This window comes from Ursus americanus, chromosome 37, assembly GCF_024610735.1.
Source record: "Ursus americanus isolate L20-20 chromosome 37, mUrsAme1.1.p, whole genome shotgun sequence".
In the NCBI taxonomy this organism is placed as follows: Eukaryota; Metazoa; Chordata; class Mammalia; order Carnivora; family Ursidae; genus Ursus; species Ursus americanus.
The window spans coordinates 10,028,798-10,051,978 of record NC_142163.1 but is presented as its reverse complement, the minus strand read 5'-3'; the positions used below and the strand labels follow the sequence as shown (position 1 = coordinate 10,051,978).

Below are 23,181 nucleotides of genomic sequence, written 5' to 3'. Positions count from 1 at the left end.
AGTGATACAATATATATATTTTTATAATTACAAAGTTACTTTAAATTGTACATTTGCTTTTTTATGTACATTCACGTTTTCATCATGGGCCACTTGCTTTCAAAAAGAAAATATTAGAAGGGCGTATGTTGTGATGAGCACTGTGTGCTATATGCAACTAACAAATCATTGAACACTATATCAAAAACTATAACGATGTACTATATGCTGGCTAACTGAACATGATAAAAAAATAAAAAGAAAAATGTGGAAAAAAGAAGATATTTTCTTAGGTGGCTAGCAACAAATATTCTCAGTTGTTTATCTGAACTGTCTTTATTTTGCCTTTAGTTTTTCATAGATAGTACAGTGGGTACAGGATCTGGTTCAAAGTTTTTCTTGAAGTGCCATACAAAAATATTTTATTTTTTATTTTTTAATTTAAATTCAGTTAGCCAACATATAGTACACCATTAGTTTCAGATGTAGTGTTCAATAATTTATCAGCTGTGTGTAAAACCCAGTGCTCATCATTTCATGTACCCTCCTACCCTCCTTAGTGCCCACTATCCAGTTATCCCATCTTCCCACTCACCTCTCTGTTAGTAACACTCAGTTTACTTCCTAGAGTTAAGAGTCTCTCATGGTTTGTCTCCTTCTCTGATGACTTCCCATTCAGTTTTCCCACCCTTCCCCTATGGTCCTCTGTGCTGCTTCTTATACTCCACATGTGAGTGAAACCATATGATAATTGTCTTTCTCTGATTGACTTATTTTGTTTAGCATAATACTCACCAGTTCCATCTACGTCAATGTTAATATTAAGTATTTTTTCCTTTCTGACCCCTGAGTAATATTCCATTATATATATACCACATCTTCTTTAACCATTCTTCTGTTAATGGACATCTGGTCTCTTTCCACAATTTGGCTATTGTGGACATTGCTGCTATAGACATTGGGGTGCAGGTGTCGCTTAGGATCCTACATTTTTACCTTTGGGTAAATACGCAGTAGTGCAATTGCTGGGTCATAGGGTAACTCTATTTTTAATATCTTGAGGAACCTCCATACTCTTTTCCAGAGTGGTTGTACCAGGTTGCATTCCTAAAGTGGGATACAATATTTTTAACTTAGTATAAACATTGTATTTTCAAAAGCATAAGTTTCCAAATGCCACAGTGGGAAAAGCTTTTGGTAAGTCATACTTTTAAGCCATATATATATATATATATATATATATATATATATATATATATACACACACACACATACACATATACATGCGTACACATATATATAGCTTATATATATGTGTATACATATACTCACATGTATATGTATATGTGTGTATATATATATATATATATATATATATATATATATATATATATATACATGTATATGTATATACACACATACATATTACTGATCCTAAGGAAAGAAAAGTAGGAAGAACGAAAAAAGAAAATTGTTTATTCAAAATAAATACTCTGTACATTTGCATTATAAAGGAAAAATACTCAGAAATAAATTTAACCAAGGATGTGAAAGGCCTGAAACGTATAAGCATTAGCGAAAGAAATTGAAGATGACACAAACAAATGGAAAGATACACCATGCTTCATGGATTGAATGACTCATGTGCCTTGACTTCAAGGTATATTACAAAGCTATAGCAATTATAACAGCATGATATTGGCACAAAAACAGACATACAGGTCAATAGAAAAGAATAGAGATCTCAGAAATAAATCCACACATATATGATTAATTAATTTACAATAAAAGAGTCATAAATACAGTAAGTAAAGACAGTCTCTTCAACAAATGGTAGGAAAACTGGACAGCTACATGCAAAAGAAAAAAAAAGAACCCCACAGGACCACTATCTTCAATCATACAAAAAAATTAACTGAAAATGGACTGAAGACTTGTATGTAAGACCTGAAACCATAAAACACCTATAAACAAACATAGGAAGTAAACCTCACATTGACTTTGGTAATAATGTTTAGATCTGACTCCAAAGAAAGGAAGCAAACACAAAAATAAACAAGTGGAAGTACCTCAAACTAAGAGCTTCTTCACAGCAAAGGAAACCATCAACAAAATAAAAAGTAGGAGAAAATATTTGCAAGTCGTATTCCTGATAAGAATATATATTTTTGTATTTAGGGATATATAAGAGTATATAAAAATATATAAAAATATGAAATATATGAATATATAAATACATACAATTGTATATACTCCTTAGATACCAAAATATGTGAAGTATAAAAAGAACTCATACAACCATATAAAAAATACAAAGAACTCATACAACTGAATAACAAAGCGTACACACACTCCAATTAAAACCTGGAAGACCCAAATAGACATTTATTCGAAGAAGATTAGACAGTTGGCCAACAGACACATCAGGAGATTGTGCTCAGCAGGACACAGGAAATACCCTGGTATGCAGTTTTGAAATGTGCTGTTGGTAAGTTTAAATAGCAAACCTACTTTTGATTTGGCCTGTGATTTTTAGGACTCCTTAAAAAAACCTGGGAAGCTTTTTGTAAAAGTACAGTCTCAGTACTGTCAGCTTACCCAGGTGATTTTGGTAAAAGTCCCTGAACAAACAGAAATAAAAGTACCCCCAGGAAACACTTCTTCAAGTAAGATGAACCAAGATTTAAGTGTTTGATGACTAACAAGTGTCATCAAAACAGAATCTGGTGTCCCAGCCACTTGCAGATGCCGGCTCTGTTCTTTATCACCACAGGTCATGCTGTGTTGCACAGGCTTCCTTTCATTATACCTGTTGTCACCACAACCATCCACACACACCTGGGACTGTCCTGCACAACTCTGGTGGCCCACTGTGGTCTCTGTGGCAGGTCACAAGCACCTTTCAACTCTCAACACTCCATTGATGTGGGGAACAAAGGCACAAGGAAAATTATTAAATTTCCTTACAACCTACAGCTCGTTCACAAGCTCCTTGAAATAGGCAGAGTGATATTCCTCTAGGAACCCAACTGCCTCCATGTTAATACTTTGCTAAGGGCCAGAGGCAACTTAGCCTGACTCAGGATACCCTGAAAGTACTTTAACATACAAAAATTCCTTTGGAAACGTCCTTTACCTCTAAACCCCCCAAGACACATGTGGGTAATCATCCCCCAAGCATATGGCCCACTGATACACATCTGAAGGTTTTATCAGACGGTAACAAATGACGTTTTCCTAACAACAGCGACCTCCCCAAAGTCCCAGAAACCTTGCTTCCAGATTCCTTAGACCCTTATGCTATCTGATAGTTACATAATTGTGTTTGTGTGACAAGTCTCTGATCCTCCAACTCCACTATTCTCCCAAATCAATAATCTGTTCTATTGATTTTTTTTAGTTTCTCTATCATTTATTCCTGCTCTAATATTTACTATTTCCTTTTTCCTACTTGTTCTGGATTTTGTTTAATGTTCTTTTTCTAGCTCTTTTAGGTAGAAAGTTTAAGTTTAGTTTACTTGAGATTTTTCTTGCTTTTTGGGGTAGGCCTTTATTGCTATAAAGTTCTCTATTAAGACCCGTTTTGCTGCATCCCAGAGGTTTGGACCATTGTGTTTTCACTTTCATCTGTCTCTACATAATATATTATTTATTTCCTTTTTGATTTCTTGGTTGACCCACTTATTCTTTAGTTTAGATTCCATGTATTTGTGGTCTTTCTGATTTTTTTTTGTAGTTGATTTAGTGTCATAACACTGTGGTAAAAAAAGATACATGATATGACTTTTTTTTTTTTAATTTTGTTGAGACTTATTTTACAGCCTAATATGTGACCTCTTCTGGAAAATGTTGTATATGTACTTGTAAAAATGTGTATTTTGCTGGTTGTTTAGATCCTCTGTCCATTGATATAAGTGGTGTGTTAAATTCCCATAATAATATTGTATTACTATCAATTAGTTCCTTTATGTTTGTTATCGATTATTCTATATGCTTGGATGCTCTATGTTGGGTACATAAATATTTACAATTGTTATATCTTCTTGTTGGATTGTCCCTTTATGATTGTATAGTCTCCTTTGTCTCTTGTTCCAGTCTTTGTTTTAAAGTCCATTTTCTCCCATATTAGTATTCCTACCTTGGCTTTTTTTAACATGTATTTGCGTTAAATGTTTCTCCACCCCCTCACTTTCAGTCTGCTAGTGTCATTAGGTCTGCAATAAATCTCTTATAGGCAACATATAGATGGGTCTTGTCTTTTTATCATTTCATCACACTATCTTTTGACCAGAACAGTTTGTCCATTTATATGCAAAATAATTATTGAAAGTATATACTCATTGCCATTTTGTTACTTATTTCATGGTTGTTTTTGTAGTTTTTCTCTGTTCCTTTCTCCTCTTGCTTTCTTCTCTCATGGTCTGCTGTCTTTCTTTATAGTGACATTCTTGGATTCCTTTGTCTTTATCCTTTGCATATCTATTACTGATTTTTGATTTGTGGTTACCATTAGGTTAGTATATAACATCTTCCCCCTAATACCATGTATACTATATTATACACCATATAGTATGTTTTAGTATATGGTATCATATCTTACATCCTTTTATTTTGTTATTTCTTGACTATTTTTACAGATATACTTATTTTTTACTGCTTCTGTGCTTCCCACTTTTTTTTTACTCTTACTTATGGCCTTTTTTTTCCACTTAAAAACTCCCTTATAGAGCCGAGATGCCCTTCAACAGATGACTGGCTTAAGAAGTTGTGGTCCATATATACAATGGAATATTACTCAGCTATCAGAAAGAACAAGTTCTCAACATTTCCTGCAACATGGACGGCACTGGAGGAGATAATGCTAAATGAAATAAGTCAAGCAGAGAAAGACAACTATCATATGATTTCTCTCATCTATGGAACATAAGAACTAGGAAGATCGGTAGGGGAAGAAAGGGATAAAGAAAGGGGGGGTAATCAGAAGGGGGAATGAAACATGAGAGACTATGGACTATGAGAAACAAACTGAGGGCTACAGAGGGGAGGGGGTGGGGGAATGGGATAGACTGGTGATGGGTAGTAAGGAGGGCACGTATTGCATGGTGCACTGGGTGTTATACGCAACTAATGAATCATCGAGCCTTACATCGGAAACCGGGGATGTACTGTATGGTGACTAACATAATAAAATAAAAAATCATTATTAAAAAAAAAAACAAAACTCCCTTATAACATCTATTGTAGGCGTGGCTCAGTGGCCACAAACTCCTTTAGCTTTCATTTGGGAACTGTTTGTCTCTCCATCTATTCTGAATGATATACTTGATGGATAGAGTATTCTTGGTTGCAGATTTTTCTTTTAGCACTTTGAATATATCATGCTACTCCCTTTTGATGTCAAAGTTTCTTCTGAAAAACCAGTATATAGCCTTATGGGGTTCCCCTTGTATGTAACTGTCTTCTTTTTCTTGCTTCTTTAAAAATTCTCTCTTTATCACAACTTTTTGTCATTTTAATTACTATGTGTCTTTGTGTGGACCTCCTTGGATAGATTTTGGTGGTGATTTCTTTGCCTCTTGCATCTGAATGACTGCTTCCTTCCCATATTAGGGAAAGTTCAGTTATTAATATTGGTATTTTATCTTTATAAACTTTTCCTGCCCCCCTTTCTCTTTTTCTTCTAGCATTTGTATAATGTAAATGTTATGCTAAGGGAGGGAGAACACCTGTGTGTTCTCATCTGAATATTTTTTTCTCTCTCACCTGCTCAGTTTGATTACGTTCCATTATTCTCTCTTTCATTTTGCCAACTCATTGCTCTGCTTCCTCTAGCCTGCTATTTATTCCATCACATGTGTTTCTAATTTCATTACTGATTTCTTCATCTCTGATTGGTTCTTTTGTTTTATCTCTGTGTTAAGGGTCTCAATGATGTCCTCCACTCTTTTCTCAATTCCAGTGTATATCTTTATGATCATTACTTTAAATTCTCTACCAAACATATTACTTATATTTGTTTAGGCCTCTTGCTGTGATTTTGTCCTGTTCTTTCATTTAGAACATTTCTTCTGTCTCCTCATTTCGTCTAACTCTCTATGTCTGTAGATGTTAGGAAAGTGTGCTACATTTCCTGCTTTTGAAAGAAGTGGCTTTATGAAGAAGAGGTCCTGCAGTGCCCTGCAGTGTAGTGTCCCCTGTTTATCTAGAACCTGGCACTTTGTGGGTGTCTTCTGTGTGTATTGCTTGCATCTTACTGTTGTATCTTGGCTGCTTCTGCCATAAGTCCACTCATCAGCAATGGCTGTTTTTGCCTGTTGTGCGCAGGGTTTTGTCCATGTATTAGTAGACCAGTCTAGGGCTGTCTCAGGGTGAACTGCATTGAGAAAAATGAAAATGAAAACGCAATGGTCCAAACCATACATTTGCCAGAGATGGAATAGCACTGAGCTATAGGGTACTTTCCAGTTTAAAAAAAATTTTTTTTCCATGAGAAGTTTTCATCAGTTGGAGTGGTTGTAATAAGTTCCACTGTCTGCCCCCAGCCCACTCCTGGGGCAGCTGTCTGACTGGTGTGTGTGCTTATCTTTTGCTTATTCCAGAGCTGGAGTCACTTTGGAGTGGCACTGGACCCTATTGGGCTGTTTACTCACTGCCAGGTTTGTGGCCCCACTTTGAAAGGGTTACAGACAGGAGCATACTGGAGGGAGTAGACCATGCTATGCCTGCAAGTTTTGTGCAAGGGAAGAGGGAACATGCTGCTGTGAGACTTGGCCAGCTGGGGTGGAACACACAACTTTAACAAGGTCTTCTATAGGAGGGATACTGATGCCACTGCTGTGGGAATCAAGGCAGCATAAAGCACATGGGGGGGGGGTAGGAGATGTGGTGTAGACAAGGTCTGGGAGGGGGACCCACTACACCAGGACTGAGGCAAGCCTAGCTGTAGAGGGTGGTGTTTAGTGTAAGCAATGTAAAAAGCTTTCAGGACAAACAGAAACTAAAAGAATTTGGAATCACCAAACCAGCCCTGCAAGAAATATTAAAGCAAAGAAAGCTCAAAAGTAATATAGACCAGAAAGGAACAGAGACAACGTATAGAAACAGGGAATTTACAGGTACATTTGTATCTTTCAATATTACTCTGAATATAAATGGGCTCAATGCCCCAGTCAATACACAAAGGGTATCAGATTGGATGAAAAAGCAAGTCCATCAATATGCTGTCTGCAAGAGACTCATGTTAGACACAAAGACACTTCCAGATTCAAAACGAGGGGCTGGAGAACAATTTATTACACTAATAGACATCAAAAGAAAGCTGGGGAGACAATCCTTGTATCAGACAAATTAGATTTTAAGTCAAAGACTGTAATAAGAAATGAGGAAGGATACTATATCATAATTAAAGGTTCTATCCAAAATGAAGATCTAACACCTATAAATATTTATACCCCTAACATGGGAGATTCATTTATATAAACCAATTAATAACAAAATTAAAGAAACACATTGATAATAATATAATAATGGAAGGGGACCTCAACACCCCACTCACAGCAATGGACAGGTCATCTAAGCAGAAAATCAGCAAGGAAACAAAGGCTTTGAGTGACACACTGGACCAGAAGGACTTCACAAATATATTCAGAGCATTATCCTAAAGCAACAAAATACACATTCTTCTCGAGGGCACATGAAACATTCTCCAGAATAGATCACATGTTGGGTCACAAGTCAGGTCTCAGATGGTACCAAAAGATTGTGATCATTCCCTGCATATTTTCAGAACACAATACTTAGAAACTTGAACTCGATCACAAGAGGAAAGTTGGAAAGAACTCCAATACATGGAGGCTAAAGAGCATCCTACTAAAGAATGAATGGGTCAACCAGGAAATTAAAGAAGAATTAAAAATTCATGGAAACAAAGGAAAATGAAGACACAGCTGTTCAAAACCTTTGGGATACAGCAAAAGTGGTCATAAGAAGAAAGTTTGTAGCAATACTAGTCTTTCTCAAGAAAAAGATAGGTCTCACATGCAAACCTAACCTTATAACTAGAGGAGCTGGAAAAAGAATAATAAATAAAGCCTAAACCAAACAGGAGAAGAGAATCAATAAAGATTAGAGCAGAAATCAATGAAATAGAAACCAAAAGACCTGTAGAACAGATCAACGAAAGTAGGAGCTGGTTCTTTGAAAGAAATAATAAGATTGATAAATCGCTGGCCAGACTTATCAAAAAGAAAAGAGAAAGGACCCAAATCAATAAAGTCATGAATGAAAGAGGAGAGATCACAACCAAAACCAGAGAAATATAAACCCAATTATAAGAACATATTATGAGCAACTATATGCCAACAAATTAGGCAATCTGGAAGAAACATATAAACTATCAATTGAAACAGGAAGAAATAAAAAATCTGAACAGACCCATTAATCAGCAAGGAAACTGAAGTAGTAATCAAAAATCTCCCAGAAACAAAAGTCTAGGGCCAGAAGACATTCTAGGGGAATTCTACCAAACATTTAAAGAAGAATTAGTACCTATTCTTCTGAAGCTATTCCAAAGACTAGAAATGGAAGGAAAACTTCCACACTTGTTCTCTGAGGCCAGCATTACCTTGATCCCAAAATCAGACAAAGAGCCCGTCAAAAAAGAGAATTGCAGACCAAAATCCCTGATGAACATGGATGCAAAAATTCTCACCAAGATACTAGCCAATGGGATCCAACAGTCCATTAAAAGGATTTCTCATGGTGAACAAGTGGGATTTATTCCTGGGCTGGAAAGGTGGTCCAACATTTGTTGATGTTGAAAGGACAAGAACCATAGTATCTTCTCAATAGAGGCAGAAAAAGCATTTTACAGCATTCTTTTTTGATTAAAACTCTCCACACTGTAGGGATGAAGGGAACATATTTCAATATCTTAAAAACCATCTACAAAAAGCCCACAATGAAAATCATTCTGAATGGAGAAAAACAGAGCTTTTCCTCTAAGGTTAGGAACATGGCAGGGATGCCCACTCTCATCACTGTTGTTCAACATAGTACTAGAAGTTCTAGCCTCAGCAATCGGACAACAAAAAGAAATAAAAGGCAGTGAAATTGGCAAAGAAGTCAAACTCTCACTCTTTGTAGATGACATGATACTTTATGTGGAAAATCCAAAACACTCCACTCCCAAGTTATTAGAACTCATACAGCAATTCAGCAATATGGCAGAAAACAAAATCAATGTACAGAAATCAGTTGCATTTCTATACACTAATAATGAGACAGAAGAAAGAGAAATTAAGTAATCGATCCCATTTACAAATGCATCCAATACCATAAGATACTTAGAAATAAACCTAACCAAGAAGGCAAAGGATTTGTACTCAGAAAACTTTGGATACTCATGAAAGAAACTGAGGAAGCCACAAAGAGATGGAAAAACATTCCATGCTCCTGGATTGGAAGAACAAACATTGTTGAAATGTGTATGCTATCTAGAGCAATCTACACATTCAATGTAATCCCTATCAAAATACCATCAACTTTTTTCACAGAACTGGTACAAATAATCCTTAAATTTGTATGGAACCAGAAAAGGCCTGAATAGCCAAAGGAATTCTGAGAAAGAAAACTAAAACTGGTTGAATCACAATTCCAGACTTCAAGCTCTATTACAAAGTTGGCATCAAGACAGTATGGTACTGACACAAAAACAGACACATAGATCAATGGAACAGAATAGATATCTGAGAAATAGACTTTTAACTCTATTGTCAACTAGTCTTTGAGAAAGCAGAAAAGAAGATCCAATGGAAAAAAGACTATCTCTTCAACAAATAGTGTTGGGAAATTTGGACAGTCACATGCAGAAGAATGAAACCTTTTCTTCACATCTTATACAAAAATAGACTCAAAATGGATGAAAGACCTAAAATCTTAGAGCACACAGGCACCAACCTCTGTGACCTCAGCCACAGCAACTTCTTCCTAGGCACACACTTGCCTCCATAGGCAAGGGAAACAAAGGCAAAATTGAATAACTATTTGTACTTCATCAAGATAAAAAACTTTTGCATAGCAAAGGAAGTAGTTGACAAGACCAAAAGACAACGTACAGGATGGGAGAAGATATTTACAAATATGTTATCAGTAAAGGGATAGTATCTGAAATTTATAAAGAACTTACCAAACTCAACAACCAAAGAACAAATAATCCACCTAAGAAATGGCAAGAAGACATGAACAGACATTTCTCCAAAGAAGACACAAATGGCCAATCACTTGGCATCATGGAAATATGAATCAAAACCACAATGAGATATCACCTCACACCGATCAGAATGGGTAAAATTAACAAGCCAGGAAACAACAGATGTTAGTAAGGATGCAGAGAAAGGGGAACCCTCCTACAGTGTTTGTGGGAATGCAATTTGGTGCAGCCATTCTGGAAGTTGAAAAAAGAGCTACCCTACAACACAGCAATTATTACTAGGTGTTTACCCCAAAGACACAAATGTAGTGATCTGAAGGGCACCTGCATCCCAATGTTTATAGCAGCCATGTCCACAATAGCCAAACTGTGGAAAGACACCAGATGTCCGTCAACAGATGAATGGAAATGGATAAAGAAGACGTAACACACACACACACACACACACACACACACACACACACACACACACACACATGCATAGACACAGTGGAATACTATTCAGACATGAGAAGAAATGAAATCTTGCCATTTGCAACAATATGGATGGAACTACAGGATATTATGCTAAGCAAAATAAGTCAGTCAGAGAAAGACAATTACCATATGATCTCACTGATATGTGGAATTTAAGAAACTAAACAAAGGACCATAGGGCAAGAGAGCAAAAAATAAAACAAGCCAAAATCAGAGAGGGAGACAAACCATAAGAGACTCTTAACTCTAGGAAACAAACTGAGTGTTGCTGGAGGGGAGGTGGGTGGGGGGATGGGGTAACTGGGTGATGGACATTAAGGAGGGCATGTGGTGTAATGAGCACTGGGTGTTACATAAGACTGATGAATCAGAGACCTCTACCTCTAAAACTAATAATACATATATGTTAATTGAATTTAAATAAAAAATATATTGAAAAACACCACTTAATTGTACACTTTAAAGCCGCTAATTTTATATTATTTGAATTTTACTTGAATAAAATAGATTGTCAGATTGGATAAAAAAATTCGAATGTAATAGCAAAATATAACTTTAAAGGCAAAATAATTAATTTCTCTCATGTTTACAGTAGAAAATAGTCAATAAAAAAAGTTTTAAAAATAAAGAAATTAGAGTATAATAAAGAGACTTAGAGAGTTATAATTAATTGATTCAATTTAAATTGGAATCTAGTTCCCATATTATAAAATCACCATTTTAGTGTAGAATATAATGGTTTTTATTATAGTCAAGGTATTACAACCGTCTTCATTATCTAATTTTAGTACTTTTTCGCATTCCCAAAAGAACTCCATCCCATTAAGCAATCATTTTTTATTGTTCTTCCTGGACTCTCTGGAAATCACTAATATGATTTCTGTCTGTATATATTTGCCTATTCTGGGTATCTTAAATGAATTAAATGCCTTTTGTGACTGGCTTCTTTCACATAGCCTACTAGGTTCAAATTTCATCCATGTTGTCCTTTTAAAGTCTGCATAATACTCCATTGTGTGTTTTTACTATGTATATTTTATTTCCCTGATAATCTGTTGATGGATATTTGTATTGTTTCTACCTCTTACCTATTTGAATATTGCTGTTCCAAATAATCATGTACAAGTTTTTGTGATGTGCATTTTTAAAATTTTTATGTATGAGTGGAAGCATATATGTAGCCTAAAACATCTTAAACAACAGCAGTCCAACAGAATGATTTGAAAAATAATTAATGCAAATTTATTTTAATATCATTTTTTCTTTGAGATAAACACATCATTAATAGAGCAAATCCATATAGTGTTTTCCTTCTAATAAATGTGCCTTAACAGCTTTACATACATAGTGATTAGAAATACTGTCTTCCAATTTCTTTTTATAAAGATGGTTAGTGGTTTAAAATTTTTTTTAACTGGAAAGATTTGTTCATTTTTAAAATTACTGAGCCAGGTAATAGCTGTATTAAAATGAGAAAATAGGCTTATTTAATTTTTTATATTTATAGTTCAATTTTGAAAACTAATCATTGATATCCAGTATGACAAATTTAGATATTAAAATCAAGTGAAATACAGAGCCTAGTTTCTTTCATGAAGATTGTCTTGTCTAAATCAGGAGAAGAGACTGAAATAAAATGTTTTGTAGAATTTCAAGAGCCTTTTGCATTGTTTCATTTTATTGCTTTTTTGGTAAGGAACCCTAGACCATAATATTCCTTGCAGGAGAGTTATTCCATACCGCAAGGGTTTCTCAAATCAGCAGCAAACTCTTGTTACAGAGCTTTTTTCCTAGCTCCACAGAACTCTATGTCACACCCCCTAATGTTGAGAAATGAAGGAAGCCATAAGGCAAGCAGTGTGATCAGCAGTTTTAACAGCCTCCAAAAATGTGTGTATCCTAGTCTCTGGAAATGGCCACATATTTTCTTGCTTGGAAAAGGAACTTTGCCAATGTGATTAAACAACCTGGAGTTGGGGAGAGTTCTAGATTATCTTGGTGGACACAATATAACTACATGGGCCCTTAAAGTAGTAGAACCTTTCCCAGTAAATTCCAGAGCAAAAGGGAAATGTGACTATGTGGTTAGAGAGATGCAATGTTGGCGCTGAATATAGGGGCAGGAGGTTATGAGACAAGAAATACAGGGCATCTGGAAAAGGTAAGAAAAGGACTGTGTCCCAGAGTGGTCAGAAAGGATACAGCCCTGCTGAAATCTTGATTTTTCCTGGTAAGACTCACATTGAGCTTCTAATTTCCAGAACAATAAGGTAGTAAATGTGTGTTGTTTTGAGCCACCAAGATTGTAGTAATTTTTTTTATCATAGTGATACAAAACACACATGGAATTAGACAAGTTCTCAGAGTGAAGGGGACCCACAAAATATTAAAAATTGTTCCAGGATCAAATTACTTTGAAATAGTTGTGTATACTGGTACCATCTTAAATAGTCATATAAAGAATAAGCAAGGAATAATTGAGAATCCCTGCATAGGGAAACATGTAACTTACAGTACCTCCCATATACATTTGCTATAATTCTACTTCTATTTTTTTTTAAAACTTAGTTGGGAGATGCTGAACTAATCAATCTTACTCAATTAAGAACCTGAGGGCCAAAGGGGAAAAGTGACTCACCAAGATGGTAATTTAGTAACACAAACACATAATCCTGGACTTTCAATCCTCATTGGGGACCCTGCCTAGAGGGCTACTCTATCCCAGTGACAAGAGAAGGCACTTGACTTTATGAACATTAGACCTCTGGTGAGAGAAAGTATCAAATGAGAATCAACCAAATAAAATGCAAAACAGATAAAAATTTTCACTCGAAATATATGAATTGAGCAGTGAACATGTTTACTTATTAAAAATAAAAGTGTACAATAAATGCTTGATAATATACTAGATTCATATTAGAAAGAATAAAGCAACAAAATATTTCTATACAGCAATTTAGCATGTTCCTAAAAATGTCCAACACTAACTGTCAAAAATCCATTGTCACAAATTGTTTTCCATGTGTGCCTGTTTTCGAAGGAACACCCATTACTATTTTCCTTCAGAGTTAAGAGTTTCTTCATCCCTACTGCTTTTTCCAAGAATTATCTACTTACTCTCTTTGATGTTTTTCAGATATACATTCTCTACCCTGTCTACAATACATGAAAACTTTTTTACCCCCTCAGATTTTTAATAAAAGTAATAAACATAAAGATTTCAAGCAATAAAAGTAACTTTTGAATACCTACTACCAAATGAAAAAACAAAGCAAGAAACAGAAACAAACGAAAAAGCAGAACACCCTCCCAGCAATCAATAAATGAGGAGATGAGCACTGGGTGTTATACATAACTAATGAATCACTGAACTCTACATCAAAAATTAACAATATACTATATGCTGGCTAACAATAGATAAAAAAATCAGTGTCATAAAACATATTCTTGTACTTTCCTCACAGATAAGTCCCCCTCAAGAGTACCACTTAGCTCATTCTTTTACTGACAGTCCACATATACTTTGAACAAGATTGGGCATATGGATTTTCAACACACCATATATTAGAAGCAGCAGATTAGAAGGAGAAAAACCTGCTAGTATAAGCATTATGGAATGGCAAAATGTGATGGGTTGCAAGTCAAGCAAAGGACTAAAAACTAATAAATGAGCAAAATAGCTCAATTACAACTTGTAAGGGTGTCTCTTAACTCATTAAGTTAGAAAAAAAAACTTTTAGAAACAATTAAAAATACAAAGTTCTTTTAGCCCCTATAATAACCAAAAGTCATAGGTTTTTTTTTTTAAAGATTTTATTTATTTATTTGACAGAGAGAGACAGCCAGGGAGAGAGGGAACACAAGCAGGGGGAGTGGGAGAGGAAGAAGCAGGCTCATAGCAGAAGAGCCTGATGTGGGGCTCGATCCCAGAACGCTGGGATCACACCCTGAGCCGAAGGCAGACGCATAACCGCTGTGCCACCCAGGAGCTCCCAAAAGTCATAGGTTTTAACACACACACACACACACACACACACACACACACACACACACACATATATATATTTGGAAAAAATACATAAGTGAAAAATACATTATTCAAGTACCATGTTATTGCAGTTGTCCTTGCAATTATCATAGAGTATTTTATGCTTATGATATATTTCTTTAACTAGTAAAGAGAATTAAATAATTGACCTCAAAAAGCAAAAGAAACAGAAATGAATACTCTGAAGGGTATAACATTTATCTGTAACATTTATCTGACAGAGGGGTAAACTCTAGGTCAAAATAGAAAATTTTCTTTTGTAAATTCAATTCATTAATAAGATAAATGTTTGCAGGAAAAACTTTTCTATTTTGTTTTCTTTTCAAAAAGTTAATGATTTTAAAATATATGCCATCTGATATCATATCTAAGTCAAGAGAAGACATTTCATGCACATTTATTCGCATTTTAAGCCCTGTGATTTAGGACTGCCATTTGAAACCCTACCAATTCACTGCCTTAAATCACTTTAGATTCTTATTTGCATCTTTTAAACATTTTCTGTGCCCATGTGATGGGCTTAAGGAAGGTTATAAATACTTTCTATTTTCCAAGGATATCCTTTGTTTAGTTTTCATGCTTGTCCTCTTAGGTGGATTCTATTACTTTACCCATTTTACAGATTAGGAAACTAGGACTAGACAAGCTAAGTACTTTATCAGTGGTAACGCAATCTTTGATAAAGCTGGGGTCAAAATTCATGTAAGTCTAAGTCCAAGATGTTAACCATACTTACATTGACTTCATGAATGTTTTCTTCTTGAATTTAATTAATCAAGTATGGGTCATCTATTTAATAATATATGTACATTAAGATTATAAATTTATGTACATTAAGTAATAAAAGAAGTCTAGCTTTACTAAGAATTGTATCTGACTATATATTTAGTATTTCCTTTACTAATATAACATTGATTATCAATTTATCAAATACTGATTGTCATTATTTATATTTTTTAATTGAATATCAGGTTATAGAATAAAAGAAGAAATCCAAGTGCTGGAGTAGAAGAAATAAGAGTGGAGTAGAAGAAATAACAAGAATGTAATATGTAACTCATGGTCTTAGAGAAAGATGAACTTTAGTTGTTCAGGCAAAGTAGAAACTGCTTAGAATATTGGGATGGTACAATTAGACAGTTAAAAGTTTCTGAAAAAAGAAAGAGAAACTCAGTTTAATATATGAAAGAAAGCACAATACATGGGAAAGAGGGGCCATAATACAAAGAAAGGCTGTTGCTGTGTGGAATGAGGTAATCAGGGCAATATATCCTGTGATAAGTGTTTATAAGAGTTATATGTTTAAATGTGTGATCTGACGTGTGATATATCTCTTGCCTTCTCTTTCAGATCATTAGTAAAAGTATTGCCAACAGTGATGCCCCTAAGTTTTGGTTGCTTTGATGGCAAATAGTTTTCAGGATGGGTCTGAGGAAGATAGATTGAGATAGATAGATTGTCCTTTCTTTGGGTTGACACCAAAATGGTGATGAAAGGGTAATGACAGGGAACAGAGGGCACACTTTCAATGAAAGAAAGTAGAGTAGTAGTGATTCTGAAATTATACCTGCCACAATGACATAACAGGTTCTTAAAGTAATCCTGAATATATCAGCATGTGCAATCAGCTAATTTACAAACTTAAAAAACAGACCAATTAAACTTCTTTTGCCTGTTAAACCTATTATTGCCCATAATGAAAGACTATACATACTAATCAAACTATACTGTCTCAAATTTAACCAAGGTTGCTAAAAATTCATGACATACTCAACACATTTTTCCTTCAGAAATATGATTGGTTGTTCTAGATGCCATGAATAGTATAAATTGAGCTCATTAGTAGAAGAATTTAAAATATCCAACATCCTTGTGTTTCAGAGGGAAGCTTACTCCTGATACATTAAAAGGTATGTGGTTTTTTTTCATAATTTGAGTTCTTTCCATTATGCTTCTTTGTTTCTCTGTATTTCATGTTTCACAGAGGCAAATGTATTCCACATTTATAATACTACATGCTGTCTGGAATTAATTAACACATTTGGACCACAATTGAAGTGGTCTTTGATTACTCAGTGAATTTTTTACTTTTTTAATGTAGCAAAGCTTGTGTGTGTGTGTGTGTGTATACAGTTTAAAGTTTAGTTCCAGAACCCAAAAGAACATTCTAAAACCAAACTACAATAATATTTCTTTTAATTACTTGTCAATTAAAATAATATTTTCAGGGTATGGTTTACAACACTGAAAAACATTTAATTCAAGTACATTAAATAACATTTTAAAATGGGATTATCAACAAAATGTTTACAGAATCTTTTTTCATATTAATTTGTTAAAAAACAATATAGACAACTTATTGTGGTTTCTGTATCAGCATTACTACACATTATATTCACTTTCTACAGAAAGGACTATGGTTTTTCTACTTATCATTTTCAAAGTAAGTCAATAACTTGGGCCTTGAAGCTATGTGTATTTCTTGGGATATTTGGGTTTTGTTTCATATCCATGTGTCTAATTTGTGGAGTAAGTACACTACAGTGTCTAACGAAAGGTATCACTGACTAAAGATGAAAACGTTTACACAGAAATCATTTTAATTCATTGAAGAACCAAATACCAGAATCAAGGAGAATTAGAAACCTCTTCTGGAGAGGTCCTGTTGACATCTTTTGCAATGTGGACCCTTGGAACTTAGCGATGTCACTTGAAGGTCTGTCTATGATACTACAGGACTGGAACATGTAAAACTAAATCCTAGTCACTCCATTTTAACAATTTACTTAACCTCTTTCCTCAGATGATTAGTTTTTGTTTTTAGCAGTAGCAATGCCCAGTGGACAATACAAGAAACATTTCTGTAGCTCCTTGTTTTAAAAGTATAAAATGCTGTATAATAATAATTGTAAATATCTTAATGGTCTCCTGACCTAGAGAGCCAACAGTATTCCTTTAATATTACTTGAAAGTTACATTTAGCTTCTGTGACCCTAGGTGACTATATAGGCTGGACTGGTAAAGGAAAATGGCATTCTAAATTACATAATGATAGATGATTCATTTTCTATGTTTGTTTAGCTCACAATCTAAGTGAAAATCATCTTTATTGTTGTGACCCCAGAAACAATAAAATGAGTTAAGAACTAGAGATTACATATGAATAAAGTAATACAGTGGATGGTCCCAACCTCTTTACTAGCAATAGAGTTATGTGAATTATATGTATTTTATGAAGCACTAATTGTATGCATATTTGAGATGAGATGAGAAAGGCAGGTGTTGACTTATATTTCAGGGCCATAAGAAATGGGGACCTGGATTTTGTTTGCTTGCCTCCTGGGAGCAGCCTTCACTATGCCTGTGAGTAAAATGCTTCTTGTGTAAATCAATATCCAATTTCACAAGCTTGGACATAAAAATCTGCCCTATAGCTGTTAAACTTACGGTTTAAGACAGTATGAGTGAAACTTTTGGAAGGGACCCTTGAAAGGGGTCCAGAGAAAGTGCTCTATCACCTTAGGCAAATACTACAAAAATGTAAGTTTTCTCTAAAACCCAATTTCTCATAAGAATCCAAGTCTCTTCCTGCTCTGCAAATCCTAGCGTTGTTATCCTTCAGATGGTAAGATTTGGGTGCTAGGAATTTCCTTCTTGAACCATCTCCTTGTTGTCAGAGGCCAGATCCCTTTGGATGCTCCTGCTAAGCACATGACTTCCCATGTGGTTGTGCAAAATTCATTTGGATATTTTCTACATTCAAATGTACAACCTGGAAATCTGGACCATTCTCTTTAGACATAGGTACATTAAGATCTGACAGCTTAGATCATATGCAGGCAAAGCAGAACCCAGCTGCTTTTTGGTGGCATAAAGAACAGTTGATAAACCAGAAGCCAGAAAATGTTGCATATCAGCCTCCTGTCTTCCTCTCTCACCCACAAGAACAAGATTTTGTGCTCTGCCTTCCTGAAATCCTGCATTGTGGCAATTTCTAGTATTCCGACAGTCCCTTGAATTACAAATAGAGCCCTTTTTCCATTCTTCAATTCAACACAGCTACTCCCTGGGGGCTTATATGAAGAATGTATAGGAAGAGCAGTTGCATGACTAAAATAACTCACACTCAGATGGGAGTAAATAAGCCATTTTAGTAAATATGAGCATTTAAAAATAATAGAGCCTTAATTAGCTTGATATCTGCTCTCCCTTCTCCCTTTCCCCAATTCCAGAGCCAACTGGCATTGCACATAGCAGGCATCAGTCACATGGCCTCCCTTTTGATGGGACAGATAGTCCTGGTGTAGATAATTTTTCAGGTTGGTTTTTTTTTTTTGAACTTTAAGTTTTTTCTGCCATAAAAACTTTGACAGAATAATAAAAAGAATCAGTTTAAATTTTATAAATCAGGTCTTCCAATTTTCAAGGGATTTATAATGTTTCCACTTTACTGCACACATATTTTCATATTCACCAATAATTCACAGGTATTTCTTTCTTTTGTTGTTGTTGATGTGGTTTGCATGACAATTGTGAGGAATCTCTTTGATACCTAAGGACTTATCTACCTCCTGATCTATAAGGGAAGGTTTGTGAGACAGTTCTTCTCTTGTTGATGTTTCGTAATTATGTAAGAGAAATACATCTTTTTTTCCAAGATGGAGTGAGTTTCATTAAGATATAAAATGGGGGATGGGATACAGTAGCATTAGTTGACAATATGGATGTGGGGGTTGTCTGAAAATCACTGGAGGTTAACCATGTATTGGTTTTTGCTTCCAAGTCTTGGGAAAGTCATTTACTTGTTCTGGACCTCTTTAAAATAAGAGGACCCCTCTCCTACACAGTATACATGTTCAGACAAAAGTAAACTTCAAATATATTTGCACCATACAGATTCTTTTAAAGTAGTTTTTCTTAATGTGGACAATTGCATATTGACTTAATCTCTTCCCCTCTCTCCCTCTTTCTCTTGCTATCCCTCCTTCCTCCTTTCTCTACCTTTACCTCCCTCTCTATTTCTTTCCTCTCCCTCTTTCTTTTTCTTCTCCTTTCCCCTCTATAAAAGCTACCACCTCATCCTGGGCACCCTGGTTATATCAACTTCAGCTATGAGGTAATTTTTCTCTTTACTAATTTTGACCATTGTTTGAGTTAACAATGCCCTGGGCTCTGCAAAGAATAGTGTGTTGATTCTTCAAGACATTTCTCAGTCCCACCTTTTCAGTTCACATTACCAGCTTTCTTGTTTGATGGGTTGCCTCAAGCCTGCACTGCCCCAGCACACTCCTACTTGGCCTCTCTGACTCAGTTTCTCCTCCTTATACGGCTATAAAGCTATCCATCATGAACTACCACTCAGGGTGGGGCTGCAAGGTAGGGCAGAAAGTGAACTCTGGCTGAACAGCTTTGTTCTATTCCAGCCTGTGAAAGGTCGGGCAGTCAGGTAAGATGTTATTTAAGATCCTTTCCAGCTAGAAACTCCTGATTCTAAGATGTTCACACTCTATGTGTCTCCCTTGTTTGTCTTTACTGAAAGATCAATGACCAAAAGATATATGACATATTCTCAGAGCAATGGAAAGCAAGCAGTGTCTGGAAATCAGGTTTGAAGGTCTCCTCAACCACACAGCAACCACAGGAACTTGGGCAAATCATTTTCCTCTCAGGAACTTTGGTTTTTTCATCTGAAGAAGGGAAATAATTATAATGCCCACACTACAAATAGTTTGAGGAGCAAAATAGTTAAGCAATATAAAAGTGCTTTGTTAAGTGTAACCCGAGCAATGTTAATAATTGCTTCTTGTACTGATATCAAATGCTATACTACTACATGAATGTGTCCCAGGACCTGAGATTATCCAAGTACAATACTATTTTTGGAGAAATGAAACTCTAACTTCTTTCATGTTCAGATGATAATCTGTGAATCTGTTTACTTATACAAACTGAGGAAAAATGTTAACAATTTGAGGCAAATTTTGTTATATCTTAAAAGGTTGATATATTTAACCAGAAAATCTGTGTTTTAGTTGAGAAACAATGTTTGTCTTTTATTTTTTCATTATGACATCCAGACAAAAAAAAGATATAATTAATCTTATATCACATTAAATTTGTTTTGTTTTGCTCTTGCAAAGAACAGCAGGAGCTATGAAATTAAACAGAATCACCTCATTAAGATTATGAGCCTCTTTAATTCCACATGACCTTGTCTGTAAAAGTGACAGTAGTGACATTTGCTTTAGAGTATGTTAGAAAACATGAAAAAGGTGATGGATGTAATACACTGCCTAACCATAGGAAATATCTGACAAATGTTTACCTTATTTTTTCTTCTGTAGAACTCACGTTTTCAGGCTACCAATTTTGACAGGACTGCATTAGTGAGTCTGTATTTCATGCAAGTAAATTAAAACAGATGTGTTCTAATGTCTCTTTCTCTTAAGGTGCTTACACCTCTGAAATGGTACCAGAACATACGGCATCCGGTATGCAGATTTTTTTTATTCTTTATTCCCTTACAATATTAACCACGTATTTCAATTTTCTTTTAACTGAGATAATATACCTATGCCACATACAGATACTAATGGGAAATTTAGTTTGTAAAAGTCATATCTATGTGCACAGTTAGAAGTTCTTGTACAAGGAAAAATGAATAAGTATTCAGATTATCAAAATTACAAAGAAAAAACATGACTACTTCTCCATCTGGAAGTCAATGGAGCCAATGGTAAACCTGACTCTTTGTTTCTCACCAGTACCCTTCCTATGGTTACGAACCCATGGGTGGATGGCTGCACCACCAAATCATTCCCGTGCTGTCCCAGCAGAATCCCCCGAATCACGCCCTGCAGCCTCATCACCACATCCCCATGGTGCCAGCTCAGCAGCCCGTGGTCCCCCAGCAACCAGTGATGCCAGTTCCTGGCCAACACTCCATGACTCCAACCCAACACCACCAGCCAAACCTCCCTCTGCCTGCCCAGCAGCCCTTCCAGCCCCAGCCCGTCCAGCCACAGCCTCACCACCCCATCCAGCCCCTGCCACCACAGTCACCTCTGCCTCCGATGTTCCCCATACAGCCCCTGCCCCCCATGCTTCCTGACCTGCCTCTAGAAGCTTGGCCAGCAACAGACAAGACCAAGCGGGAGGAAGTGGTGAGTATCCCTTGAAGACACTACAACACTGGGAAAATGATATTTATCTACATAGCATATTTATAGTAGGTTCAAAATATATAATTTTGAATTCCAGCAACAATATAGACTACCAAAATACATTCATTTTATGGCCACAGTATGAGGAATATCAGTCTTCCTTATCTTTCAATCATTTCATTAGCAACAGACTAGAAATACACTGAAGGTACCAAAAGTAATTTTGGGAGTGAAGAGAATGCAAACATCAGAATATAAAACATGGTATGTGCAAAATTTCTTTTAAGATTTAAGAGGAAAAAAAAGAAAAAAAAGATCTAAAAGAAACCTGTGTTAGGAGGTTTTCAATGTAATGAAGGCAGTTAAGCTAAGCAGAGTTTTAGCATTAGATCCTAACATTAATCCTAGCAATGAATGCTAGAATTAATAGATGAATAGATTAATTTATAATAAGAATTTTCCAAATTGTAGCCTAAGATAATCTTTCATTAGTGGAAGTTTTACATGAATTAGAAATACAATAGGGTGACTTTCCTCCATTCCTATTAAATCTCAGTACTGTGTATGGAAGTTTATGTAATTCTACAATTTACAAATGCAATAGGTGCTTTGCTACTTGGAAGAAGTGAAAGACTAAATGGAAATGGCCTGGGTGACTAGCTAGAATATGTAGGTTCTAGTATTAGCTTTGCCCCAAAGAAGAAATTGGTGTTGCACAAATTCTTTCAAATTTATGGTCTTTATTTTTTATCTCTAAATTGGGGAAAGGTGGTGGATCAGATAATTTTAAAAGCTTGTTCAAGTGTTTGTATTTATAGTACAAATAGTAAAACAATTTCTCAATTAAAAATTATATTATATCCAATATAAGATTTTATAATTATGAGTTTATCAGGATATGGGACAAAATTTTTGAGAATTGATTGTATAACAAATAATGTCATATACCTACTATTTATTTATTTATTTATTTATTTATTATTTATTTATTTATTTTAAAGAGGTAAGGAAACAGCAAATTTTTTCAAAGATTTTATTTATTTATTTATTTGAGAAAGAGAGAGAGAGCGAGCACAAACAGGGGAACAGGAACAGAGGGAGAGGGAGAAGATCATGATATAACTGCTTAGTCAATTGAGCCACCCAGGTGACCCTGTAGTCAATTATTTTAGTCTAAACTTTATGTTCTCTAATGAAGAGATACAGATTATAGATTATATATATATACTATATTGAAAATACATTTTTTGGTTTAGTAATAAATAAGGCCATATCAAACTATTTACACAAAGGTGACTTCAGTT

General features: G+C 35.2%; 1 protein-coding gene across 1 annotated transcript; it reads left to right on the top strand.

Moving 5' to 3' along the window:
- Positions 1–18,023: 18,023 nt before the first annotated feature.
- Positions 18,024–21,892, top strand: LOC123780128 (amelogenin, X isoform). The gene is made up of 5 exons (XM_045778912.1): positions 18,024–18,077; positions 19,783–19,830; positions 21,059–21,100; positions 21,164–21,205; positions 21,479–21,892. Exons 1-5 carry the CDS (start codon positions 18,024–18,026, stop codon positions 21,890–21,892), a joined length of 600 nt encoding a protein of 199 aa, XP_045634868.1.
- The last annotated feature ends 1,289 nt before the right edge of the window (positions 21,893–23,181 follow it).

Coding starts and splice junctions, on each gene's coding strand:
- LOC123780128 (XM_045778912.1), top strand. CDS start 18,024: ATGGGGACCTGGATTTTGTTTGCTTGCCTCCTGGGAGCAGCCTTCACT. Junction 18,078..19,782: donor GAGCAGCCTTCACTATGCCT/GTGAGTAAAATG, acceptor CCTCTATAAAAG/CTACCACCTCATCCTGGGCA. Junction 19,831..21,058: donor ATATCAACTTCAGCTATGAG/GTAATTTTTCTC, acceptor TTTCTTCTGTAG/AACTCACGTTTTCAGGCTAC.